The 13,652-nt window shown below is 38.1% G+C and overlaps 1 protein-coding gene across 1 annotated transcript in view; it reads right to left on the minus strand.

Moving 5' to 3' along the window:
* The window catches only part of sdk1b (sidekick cell adhesion molecule 1b), a 237,533-nt gene that overhangs the window by 83,959 nt on the left and 139,922 nt on the right, over nucleotides 1-13,652 (minus strand). Inside the window, exons 6-7 of the mRNA XM_084401823.1 lie at nucleotides 2,392-2,503; nucleotides 907-1,097 (exon numbers count right to left, since the gene is read on the minus strand). Coding sequence (XP_084257949.1) covers nucleotides 907-1,097; nucleotides 2,392-2,503 — 303 coding nt within the window. The remainder of the gene's footprint in view (nucleotides 1-906; nucleotides 1,098-2,391; nucleotides 2,504-13,652) is intronic.

Below are 13,652 nucleotides of genomic sequence, written 5' to 3' on the forward strand. Positions count from 1 at the left end.
TGACGACCTTGCTGCACTTGCTTTCAGTCAAAAGCGTGTCATTAGACAGCATCAAAAGGCTGTAAAAAAGTTGTGAAAACCCCCTATATGGAGATAGTTTTGGCATGTTTTCGCAAATTACAAACTTCAAAAGCACAAGGTCACTCATTTAGAATACTTAAAATGTATTAGAACAAGGATAAAACAACAACAACAACAACAACAACAACAACAACAACAACAACAACAACAACAACAACAACAACAAAAAAACGAGACCCATTGACAGCTAATCAAAATCCATCTGACTTAAAATGTAGTCATGAGATCATGGCTACAGCCAGTGTTGGGTTACAAGTAACGCAAGTTATGTAATCAGATTACTTTTTTTCAAGTAACTAGTAAAGTAACGCATTACTTTTAAATTTACAACAAAAATATCTGAGTTACTTTTTCAAATAAATAACGCAAGTTACTTTGTTTTTCCATGTATTAACAGACAGCTCTCATCAGCAGCAGAGCTGAAAAATTAGTTTGAGCTGCGCCCTCTACTGTACAGGTGTGAATTTGCTTTTCCTTCAGCCCGAGGCTTATTCATTTCACTTTTGGTGAAGTTATTGTTTTCATTTTTGGTCTAATGTTATACATTTCTGCTGATTTGGCATATCTACAGTAATTGATATATAAGCTTGGAAAAGTAGAGAGGAGATGTACTTGACTAGAAATAGCCGCCCAGAGGCATTAACGATATGTCGTGACTTTGCTTTTAAAAAAAAAACGTTGGTTTTATACATGAAAAAGAATTGAGCTCACTGCAGTATTTAATTAAATGACAAACTCTTGCTCTCTAGGTCATTTCAGTGAAATAATACTTAAAACATCTGCCAGAACCTGCATGAAGCACGAGAGAAAGAGCAATGGTCTTACCCAGCACGGAGAGGTACGCTTTGGCCTCTGTGCTCTTCTGACTGCTGTTTCTGAGCGCAGTCTCGCACACGTACAGACCCGCGTCTGCTGAGGTGGGGTTACTGATGACCAGCCTGCGACCGAATGAGTCCACTCCTGCTGTTAGTCTCACCCCATTACGCTTCCAGAACACCTGCAGCCTGTCAAGAGATCTGCTCCGCACACACACAACACACCGCACATTAACTGCCAGACTGAAATTAATACTCATGCCAAGAATTATAAAGAGAACAGTTAGTTATGTGTTAAATATGCAAGAAAATTCATACACTATATGGTCAAAAATATGTGGGACCCCTAATTAACAGGTGGGCTAGGCCTCGAAGAACAAATTTTGATGTTTCCAGCCAACTTTTTTGGGTTTTATATAGGGTACAATGGTGTTAATGGGGGACTTTATTCTCTTTTAAACCAATAGATGGTACAAAAATTCTAGACAACTACTTTATTGATCAAATATACAATAAAAAAAGTAATATTGTGAAATATAATTATTATTAAAACTTTCAAAAAATGTAATTTACTTCAGTGATGCATCAAATTGAAAATGTATAATGATTCAAATATTTCTATTTAATTTAAATGTTGAATAAAATAATCTTTTGTACTAAAGAATCACCAAAGAATCCTGAGAAATGTATCACGGTTTCTAAAGAATTATTAAACAGCACAACTGTTTTCAACATTTATCATAATAAGAAATGATTCTTGAGCATCAAATCAGCATAACAGAAAGATTTCTGAAGGATCATGTGACACTGAAGACTGGAGTAATGATGCTGAATATATGATGCAGGAATACATAACATTTTGAATTACATTAAAATAGAAACATTTGTTTTCAGCTGTAATAATATTTCACAATATTACAGTTTTACTGTATTTTTGATCAAATAAATGCAGCCTTGGTGAGGAGGAGAAACTCAAAAAAGTATCAACTCCAACCTTTTGTTAGTGTACTCAAATATGAACAAAATTCACTATTAGAAGATATACACATTTAAAATTGACAGTCTCTTTCAGGAAAACAAATTGAAAATATTGATGACTCATTCGGCATTACACAATGTTTTGATCAATCAAATGCTCTCTAGAATAAGAGCCACCTTCAACCAACATGTAAGTGGCAAATCAAGGTTTGTGGCATATCTTGGCTGTGATGAAAGCTAAAGGCTATATAGGGCGGCTCATTTAAAAAATTGATTTTCCTTTATTATTAATATATGAAGTTAACACCTAGATTTCAACAGGAAATATGCCCACACAGGAAAGAAACCTGAGTTTGGCTTCATAAAGCTGAAACAAATGCATAACAGAGTCAAAGTCATCACGTTTTATTGTAAGAAATGTGAAATGACAGATACAATCACAATTTTGACTGATGTAAATGACATCACCACTGTGATGGATAATAAAAAAACGATATAACAGTGACAAACATCCCACCTCGCATTAGCGACGCACTCAAAAGTAGCCTCACTCGCCCCGGCAACCACTGATGTGTTCTTAGGTGCAATCACTATCACCGGGGCAACCAATTCAGCGGGGGCAATAACGTCTGAGATGGAGAAAGGGAAAAGAATGGTAAAAAAGAGATAGAGAAAGAGAGAGAGAGGGCTGATTATTGGCACAATCAATCAGGTTAATAGACTGAGCATCATGGGGGAGATAAGGTTTTGTGATGAGGTGCTAAGTTTTTTTTTTCTTTCTTTCTTTCTTCTTTTTATCCTCTCTCTGAATCAATTCGTTCTTTGAAAAATAATACATGCAGAGGAAAGTCAAATGACTATCCATGGCTGACAGATGATAGAGGAGGGAAAGAAAGAGCGGGAGATGGAGAAAGATAGGTGAGTGGCAAAAATGACATGTGATTGCATCGTTAAGGGAATAGTACACCCAAAAATGAAAATTATGTCATTTACTCGTCCTCATGTCATTCCGTGCAATTACTATGAATGGGAACTGGAGCTTTCAATCGCAAAAGAGTTGGACATATGACTCATGTGATGTTTTTCAGAAAATTATTCTATATGAGTCATACATACCTTGGCACATACATGAGAGAACCCGTGATGTTTGATTCATATAGTAATCATTCTATTAAGATCTATCCAATGAATCAGTTGATGCAGTTTATAGACCCAATCTGAATTCATGCATGAATCGGATCTTGAGATAGACTCACTGATTCGGTCGTATCGGCTAAATGGAGGAGGAGATTAATGATGAACATACATTTTGGTCTGGTTGCTCACTTAGAGATATTGCATGGCTTAATGAGACTTTGAATATGGTGTTTGAGTCACAGTTTTATTCTATACGAGGCATGTATGGTGTATTCCTTGGCACATTCATGAGAGAACTTGAGATGGTTGATTCGTAAGCTAATTGTTCTATTAAGATTTTGAACATTGTGTTGACTATAAGTAACTTTGCAAATACCTGTCAACTTATTCTAATCCTAACCCTACCAGTCTACTAATACTCTACTAATACTCTAATGAGAGTTGGTAGACATGTAGGTGCAATGTTACTTATAGACAACCGATTTTCAATGAATCTGTTGGTTCAGTTCACAGAACCAATTTGAATTCATGCATGAATCGGTTCTTGAGTTCAACTCACTGACTCAGTGATTCGGTCACATCGACTAAATGGAGGAGGAGATTATTTATGAACTTTATGAAGTTTCTCACTTAGAGCTATCGGGGTCATGAGACTTGGAATATGGCATTTGAGCCATACAGTTTTATACTTTTAAAAGCAGCATAAAATAGTTATTTATACAAGTCATACAGTGTATTTCTTGGCACAGTCATGAGAGATCTCATGATGTTTTATTCATAAGCAAATTGTTCTATTAAGATCTTTTCAATTAATCAGCTGATCCAGTTCACAGAACCTGAATTCATTCATTAATCAGTTCTTTAAGTTCAAATCATTGACTAAATGGAGGAGAAGATTGTCTATAAACTTATATTTGGGCTGTTTCTCACTTAAAGCCATGGCACGGCTTTATAAGAATTGGAATATATAGTGTATGAGTCATTCAGTTTTAAACTTTTTATGACACTTTTATGGTACTTTTGTACTTCCTTTTTAATGTTTGAAAACTCCAGTCTCCATTCATTGTAATTTGATCTTCAAATGTGAAGAAATAAAAGATGGAATGAGTAAATAATGACAGAATTTTCCTTTTATACAAATGATTCCTTTAAGACTCAAAGAGAAAGGTGAGAACATGCACCTCGGATGAAAACCAGCCAACCATGATAGATAAACTGGCACACAGATGCAAACACACACACACACACACACACACACACACACACACACACACACACACACACACACGCTTTGATCTGATCTTTGATCAGTGACTGGAAAGGTGTAATGCATTCTCACATCCTCCAAACACAGCAGTGATAGATGCTCTAACTTTTGTAATCTCAGAAGGAATGTATGTAATTTATGCATTCATCTCACTGTACCTCATCATTCAAAAAAGATGACAAACAAACCACAAAAAAACCTAGCAGAAATCTGCAAGCAGAAAATGAAATACAGAAGATTGGAGCGAGCAAATGGAATTGAACAGGAAAAGTCAATAAGAAGAGGAACAAGATATATAGGAGTGCTACTTCTGAAAAGTCGAATGCTATTTCAGAATCGTAGTTGTGTATGTGCACTCTAAATGTAGCCAGTATGTGTTAAACTATGGCACCTAAGGTTTGGATCTTATTACTTTGCATGAAACCTGATTTGCATAGACTGGCACATTCTAAATTTATATACAGTGCCAAGGACTCAAAGCAAAACATTGATGCATATGGTGTTAAATAGTTTCCAATTTTGTACTACTGATGTATGCAGAATATCAGTGCTCGGAGTGATTTACACATCCTATGTTGGTCCTGGAACAACAATTCTTTCAAACAATCTGTGCACTATGATTTAACGTAGGGATGCACTGATATTAATATTCTGGCTGATATGATGAGTCGAAAATAATTTTCTTTCTATCTATCTATCTATCTATCTATCTATCTATCTATCTATCTATCTATCTATCTATCTATCTATCTATCTATCTATCTATCTATCTATCTATCTATCTATCTATCTATCTATCTATCTATCTATCTATCTATCTATCTATCTGGCCACATGGCTTTTGGCTGTATTTATTTAAATATATAAAAAGAAAATTAACAAACTAATTAACCTATTACCTAATTATATGTTTTTACCATATTATGTATTGTTTATTATTTTGTTTTTATTAGAATAATTATTTATATATGCAAAATATGATTTATTTATATAAATTAGGTCATATAAATGAATACATAATGAATAAATTAAATATTTACTAATAATAATTAACCTATTTATTAAAAAAAAAAATTATTAAAATTGTGTATAATATATATATATATATATATGAAGAGTTCAGATGCAAAAGCCTCTAAGTGCCATTTGAAATTTTCTTCTAGAATGATCATTTTTATCAAGCTCGTATATTTAAGTTCAGTAATTTCACTTAAAGGGCACCTATTATGCAAAATTCACTTTTACATGGTGTTTGAACATAAATGTGTGTTGGCAGTGTGTGAGCAAAACCACCCTAGAATGATAAAAATCCACCCAGTGGCTTTTTTTACAATCTCAATAAATCATAAGCACTGTCTCAGAATGAGCTGTTCTAAGATTCTATGCAATGTGACGTAGAATTGCACAAGCCCCACCGACGTGGTTTGATTGACACTGGTTTTTGCATAGACCCCGCCCTCTGTGATCTGTACACCATCCGCCATTACAGCCGGTAATGTCTCCTAAGAAATGTAGGTGTTCTGTTGTGGGATGTAAGAATGGACGTAGTAGTCTTCACTTACTTCCGACATCAGAGCCACTGAAAACGCAGTGGATGGATTTTATTTATGAAGGAAAGGCGCCACTTAAACTTCCTAAATACGTTTATGTTTGCGCGAATCATTTTCTGACTGACTGTTTTGTGAACGAGGGTCAATTCAAAGCAGGTCTTGCTTCAAAGTTAATCCTCAAGTGTGGATCGTTGCCTACTGTTTGCGATCCAACGTCACCTCCAGAAGAAGTAAGTGTGTTTTATGATTTTTGAGCAAATAGTCATTTCAGTCGATGTCAGCCAGGTCAACAACAAATGCGTCTAAAGCTATTTATTGTCGTCGTCGTAGGATGTCTGTGTATATAATTTAAACCTTGTTTGTATAGTGTGTAACCACACGTTTATAATTTTTTTTTTTTTTAAGATATTGTATTAAAAACTGTGTATGTTTTCAAGTAATGTCAACATGACGCAATAGCACCCCTCGCATAAATATAATTTCGTTTGTACTTAGCAAACGCTATCACAGTATTTGTGTGTGTGTAGTTAAAAAAAATTTAGGGACGCGATTAAAACTCAATAAGTACATAAATGTATCAAATAACCATTCCGAGACGTCTTGGTCCATTCTCATTCGTGTTTCTTCTGCCGGAGTCTCTTCATCATCTGGGTCTGATTCCGGTTCATACATGTACGGCTGAATGCCATACAGAACAGCGGGTCTCTCACTCTCAGTCATTCTGCTTCTACCGACTGTTTATTGCCATAGGTATGCAAATTATTTTTTTTAAGTTACGCCCTCATCCAAAAGCAGGGCGGGGATATGCAGCTCATTTACATTTAAGGTGGTACACACCAAAACAGCTCTTTTTAAAACAGGCCCCAAAAATGACATATTCAAATGGTTTTAATAAATTAACTGTGGGGTATTTTGTGCTGAAACTTCACAAATACATTCTGGGGACACCCAAGACCAATATTACATCTTGTAAAAAGGGTCATAATAGGTGCCCTTTAAATGGCAATGAAGATTACCTATTAATTGTCATTTAAGTGAAATTATTGAACTTAAATATACGAGCTTGATAAAAATGATCATTCTAGAAGAAAATTTCAGATGGCACTTAGAGGCTTTTGCATCTGAACTCTTCATCTATATACTGTATATGGTCAAATAAATAAATAAATAAAGTATTAATTGATTCATTAATATAAGCTAATATAATTTAACAAGTTACAGTAATTTAATAAGTTTATATAATTTATTTATTTATTTGGTCAATATATAAGTTATTAAAATATTATGGATGGATGGATGGATGGATGGATGGATGGATGGATGGATGGATAGATGGATAGATGGATAGAGATAGATGGAGTGTCCACTGAGTGTCCTCTGATTTTAGGGGTTGAGTTAGAGCGATGATCAATTGATGGGAACATTGTTCCAGAACAAACAACCATACTTGTCTAAATCACACTGTGAATTGCAATATCATGCTGGATGGAAAACAATTAACATAAATACATTAAATATGATCCAACCGAAATAAAGAATCACACCCTAGCTCGCATCCCTCACCACTGCTGACAGAATAATTCTGCGAGTCTATCTATTCTCATATTGTGCTTGGGGAAGTGCTGATTATAGCTGCGTGTTATTTTTCAGAGTGAGCTCAGAAGTATAGTAGCCCGAAGAACGCTGCAAATGAAAAGGAAGATTTGCACTAAGGGGAAAAGACAGTGTCGTGCTTCTGAGGTGACGTTGCTGTCAGCCGCTTATACAGCCTCATGCACTTAAGTCAGAATGGTGTTTGACATGGTGTTGACACGGCGTTGTCTTCCACGGGTTGGTTTTCATCAGGCGCAGAGATTAGTCGCCTTGAGCATATCAAGATGGTTGTAAAACAATGTAGAGCACAGCTACAGGGACACGCAAGAGTCCACACACGAGGATAGGGGTCATTCGGAGAGATCGGACGTAATAATCTTAATCCAGTGTCTACATGAGTAGTGAGTGAGATTACGACATGTGGAGATATTAAATGTGTCTCTCAGGAGAATCCATTATCTTAAGCCTCTAACAAATCCATCTAAACACACAGTACAAGAGAGATTACACACACACAGAGGAAGACAGCATGGGTGAGAGCAGACAGGAAAGGGAAAGCCAGGAAATTATTTTTTCTCAGGATTCTCAACTCTGATTGGTCGATGCACAAATTAACCAGTGTGAAACTATATATCATGCTGTGTGTGTGTGTGTGTGTGGGGGGGGGGGGTTAAGATTTAGGATTTCTTATTTTGCAGGGCTACTTTTAAGTCCCACAGAACCATTTCAAATGATCAGGCAATAATTATTTATACATGTTATTTTGTACTAATCTGCATGTAATAAACAGAATGCAAAATAACAGGGTAAGAAAAACGAGAGATTCACTAGACATAAAAGATAAACTACAGTATGGTTAAGTTTGGAATTAAATACATGCATACTGCATATATACTGGTAACACGTTTTATTACTTCTCATCGTTGTTCTGCTCAAAATGATTCAGAACATAGCCCGTGTCTCGTCTTCCGGGCAATCAGAAAGGGAAATGCCAAGAGGACAAATGTTCACTTCATAATTCAAAATCGCAAAGCAGATGATCATCTGATGTCATCAGAGCAAGGAGACAGGAGAAGAGGAGATGTGAACGAGAATGAAAGAGAGGACGGGTGAAGATTACAAGCTTTAAGAGTTCATTAGAGTGTCTTACCAAGGGAACCACGATTCTTCTTGTTTACTGCTCATCAGGTCACAGAGAGCAGAGAAAGAGAGAATAAAGAAATCAGAAAAAAACAAACATTCCTCTCACCAAAATATCTCATATATCCTCAAACTTTAAGCCCAAAACAACATCAGCTCTACAGTTTTTGGCCCCTCCGTCACACCTACGACATGTAATTAAGGGAATTCGCTGACCCATGACCTGCCCTTAATGGAAGAGCCACACTTATAAACTTCCTGCTTTCACTTTAACCAACAAAATGAGCTGCGGAATGTACAAAGAGTAAACACACACACACACACATAGACAAACAAAGAAATGCATTTTGATCAGTATTTCATTTTGAAATTTCAAGAGTTTCAAGATTCATCAAATGTAAATATATTGAATTGATTTGAATGTTTCAGATACCCAAAATATTTGTCCTACAATTTTATTTGTCAATAAAATGAGTGTGGGTGAATTAGCTCAGATCATTTGAAATTTGATGATAAATATGAATATTTGTTCAAGTTGTGGGGTCGGTAAGATTTTTAAATGTTTTTAAAATAAGTCTCTTATGCTCACCAAGGCTGCATTTAATTGATCAAAAATCAAGAAAAAACTAATAATGTGAATTAATAATACAATTTAAAATAACTGTTTTCATTGTACTAACTTATTTTACTAAATAACTAACGCGATCATCAAACATTTAACAGCATATAAATCAACACTGCCTAACGTTACCGAATAATATAACAACTCACAAAGAGGTATAGACCTTATGTAGCCCCGCCCCTTTTCAGCGCTGCGCTCATTGTCTTTTGACTTCCGGTCTGTATTTTCACAGCGATTTCGCGTTTATTAATGAACGGCTCGTTTTAAAATCTTCCCGGTCGACTGACATTTGTTTAGTCATCTGCTTTAAACATTACAGTCCTCATGATAACTTTCGTTAACTTTACATTAAGTACATCCACTTCAAAAGCTAATTACTCCTGGACAGCAATGCCATAGAAATATACAGAGCGACCGCAAAACGGAAGTTAAAAGACAATATTCTAAACATGGCGGCGCCCTCTTTTCTCTGGCGCATAAGGTCTATAGGACTGTATAAAGTCAGAATTGCGAGATAAAGTCACAATTACGTGATAAAGTCGCAATTGTGTGATATAAAGTCAGAAATGCGAGATGTAAACTTGCAATTGTGAGATAAAAAGTCGCAATTATCTTTTAAAAAGTTTTATTCTGTGGCAGAAACATGCTTCCATAGTTCTTTAAGAGCATAAGAACATATGTTGTATGTTCAGATACAGAACATTCAAAATATTCCGGGGGCCATGAAAGTTTTGTGAACCTTATCAAAAATGCTGTCACTGGCTGGCAACCATAAAAAAAAACGCAGGTGGGAAAAGAGTTAAGGTAATGTTTTTCCCGCTCTCTGTCTCTGTTGCTTTCTGTCTCACACCACAAACTCAGCAAATGCTATGCTTTAATTGGTTATATATTAGACGGGTGTTGTAGGAGAAGTCACACTGTGAGAATGTGACCCAAAATGTCTGGCACTGCCAAAATGCTAGAAATAGCAAGTGACACAGTACACATTATAAAATAATAACATTCCAAACTAAACAAACTGTGCTACATTGTTTTTCACACGACCTCATTACATGAATCTTTAATCTAGTTTTGTATAGGAATATCTTAACAGTGAGCTCTGGCCTGGTTAGCACACATGCTTTGACAAAATGTGTGTTTTCCAATCCCGTCCCTGAGAGTAAAACAAGTGTCTTGCTCAAGGTCACCACAGTAATTAGGAAGACATCTGAATGATTCTGGTTCCGATTCTGATTGCACTTAACGAGTCTGGATCCTTCATGATTCTTTTAGTACGTCTGAGGCAGGTTTATTATAGTTAACTAAGGGCCATTTCCACTACACTGTTTTCACCTAAAAACTGAAAACTTTTCATGCGTTTTGGCTGTTCATTTACACGACAACTGCGTTTTGTCGGTCTGAAATGCAAGTTTTTAAAAACCCGGTTTCAGATACCGTTATCGTCTCTATGTTAACAACAAAACACGAATTTGTGAAACCGCTGGCGTCATGCGTATTACACATTCATGTATATAGGTGCGTAATGTTTCTTTACAAAGTGACATCGCCAACTACTGGCCTAGCAGTATTATTGGCCTCAGCGTTTTTAGTTGTAAACTGAAACAAAAATGTATAAAAACTATAGACTTTTTTAAAAATTAAAAAGAAATAATAAATAATTATAATAAATAATAAAAATGACAAAAACAAACAAAATTGCTACAACTTTACATTTAAAACGAAACAATTCGGATTTAAATTAGACCAATCAAGCTTTTTATGTAACTGACTTTTTGAAAAAAATTATGACCCCTCTTGAAGAAAAAAATTTGATGACTAACTTGTTTGCTGGTCTGAGGAAATCGTCTCAGGTTACGTATGTAACCATGGTTCCCTGAGAGGGAACGAGACGCTGCGTCAAGCGCTGCGGGAACACCCTGCGTGATTGCGTCGTGAAGCACATGTGTAATCAGTCCAATGGAAAGACGAGACGTCATAGGCGGGTGACATCATCGACCAGGAAACTACCAAGTATGACTACCAGGTATGGCAAGGCGACGCAGCGTCTCGTTCCCTCTCAGGGAACCATGGTTACATACGTAACCTGAGACGTTCCCTTTCAAGGGAATTCTTGACGCAGCGCGGGAACCCTATACCCACGACGCCATATGACAAATGCCTGTTCTGTATGAAGACCATGCGCACATTAGGAAACAAGCACCCTAGACCCTGGAGTGGAGCCTAGGTCCAAGTCATAAAATCTAACAAATGTATGCGGTGAGGACCAGCCTGCCGCATTACAGATGTCATAGAGTGAAACTCCTGATAATAAAGCCTTAGAGGCAGCCATACTCCTGGTAGAATGGGCCGGGACAGCCAAAGGTGAAGGCTGTTCGGCCGCTTAATAAGCAAGTGAGATAGCCTCAACTACTCACTTGCTCACTATCTGTTTAGATGCAGGGAAACCTAACTTAGGTAACCCGAAGCAGACAAATAATTGCTCTTATATATATATATATATATATATATATATATATATATATATAACCACAGGGCAGCTTTGTGGACATAAGCATCCAAAGGAAAGGGGCATAACAGTTTTTCCTAATCTGGGGTATTAAGGTGGAGGACAGAAGGCCTGCAGCACAAATGACCCGCAAATTTCGTAGGGACCTAGGAATACAACCCGGCAAGGGGTGAAGAAAAACTATCACCATACCAGGTGCAAATCCAAGTATGTGCAGGCCTCAGCCTCACGTACCACGGAGAAGACGAAATGAGGACCTCTCCTCAGAGATAACCCAGCAAAGAAACATTCATTGTAGAAATCAAGTACTGTACCATAGGGCAGATAGCAAGATTCAGAAGGCGTTCTCCGCACCAGGCAGAGAACAGTTTCCATTCCAATGCATATTCAGTCTTCTCGTGGAGGAAGCTCTAGACTGGAGTATGGTCTCCACGACCTTAGTCGAGAGACCTGAACCTATGAGCTGGGCCCCCTCAGAGGCCGAGCCCACAGTATCCATAACTCCGGATGAGAGTAACTCCCAGGAGCAAAGATATAGAGAAATGCGTACAGGTGTAGCCTCAACCACACCTAATACGTTGCATCTAGTTCAAGCAAAGCTGGATGCGTCAGGGAGAACCACATAGAGCAATACGTTGTATAAAACGATGCGAAAGGTAGACTTGAGTCTTGACCGAAATTCTCCTAAAGGAGCTCCACCACCTCAGGGTGAAGTCTCCATTCCCCGTGCCTCAACCCCTGCCTCAACAGGATATCTGCTCTGATATACGAGACCATCAGTGTGTTGTCCGGAGGACAAGCACATGGTGGCCTCTCAGGTCTGGCAGGAAGTATTTGAGAGCTCGAAATACCACCATCATTTCCAGCCAATTTATGTACCAAGAATGTTGATGGTCCTGCCAAAGACCTTTCGCCAAGCGGCCACTCATGACCGTCCCCCATCCCGTGAGGGCGGCATCCGTCGAAAGCATTACGTGTCGACAAGAAGCCCCCAGCACTGGGCCCTGGGCGAGGAACCAAGGTTTCTTTCACATGACCAAGGCACAAGGCATCGCCGCGTGACCTTGACTGTGTGAAATGGATTTCCCCTCAGAGAAACCCCTTGGTCCTGAGCCACCACTGCAGAGGTCTCATGTACAGAAGACCAAAAGTGATTACGTTGGACGCAGCTGCCATGAGCCTCAACAGTCTCTGAAACTGTTTCACAGTGAGTGACTGGCCTAGTTTTATCCCCTTTACGGCTGTGAGAATCGCAGAAATACGTGCAGGCGACAGACGTGCTTGTATTAATGTCGAATCCCATAAAACACCCAGAAAAGTGGTCCTCTGAGCTGGGAGGAGCACACTTTTCTTGGCGTTGAGCCGCAACCCCTACCTCTGTGAGACAGAACGACATCTAGATGCCGAACTGCCATCTGCTCGGACTGAGCTAAAATCAACCAATCGTCGAGATAATTTAATACGCGAATGCCCTGGAGTCTCAGAGGAGCCAGAGCTGCATCCACGCATTTTGTAAAGGTGCGGGGTGATAAACCTAGGCTGAAGGGAAGAACCCGATACCGGTATGCTTCGCCCCCGAAAGCAAACCTCAGGAACTTCCTGTGATGAGGATGGATAGATACATGGAAGTACACGCTCCTTCAAGTCTATTGTGACAAACCAGTCCTCGGACTGAATCTGTGACATATTAGCGTAAGCTTACTTTGAACTTGAGATTCTAAAACCTTTTGTTTAATTGACGCAGGTCTAGAATAGGATGCAACCCCTCATCCTCTTTCGGAACAATGAAGTAACGGCTGTAAAACCCTGACTGTCTGCTGGGAGGAGGAACCCCTTCTATAGCTCCTTTTGCAGAAGTGTCAGTACTTCCTGCTCCATAACCAGAGCCTGCTCGGGGTCCACCACTGTGGGGAGGACCTCTAGAAATCTGGGCGGATGAGAACCGAACTGAATTCTGAAACCC

This window comes from Rutilus rutilus (assembly GCF_951802725.1).
Source record: "Rutilus rutilus genome assembly, chromosome: 2".
NCBI classification, from domain to species: Eukaryota; Metazoa; Chordata; class Actinopteri; order Cypriniformes; family Leuciscidae; genus Rutilus; species Rutilus rutilus.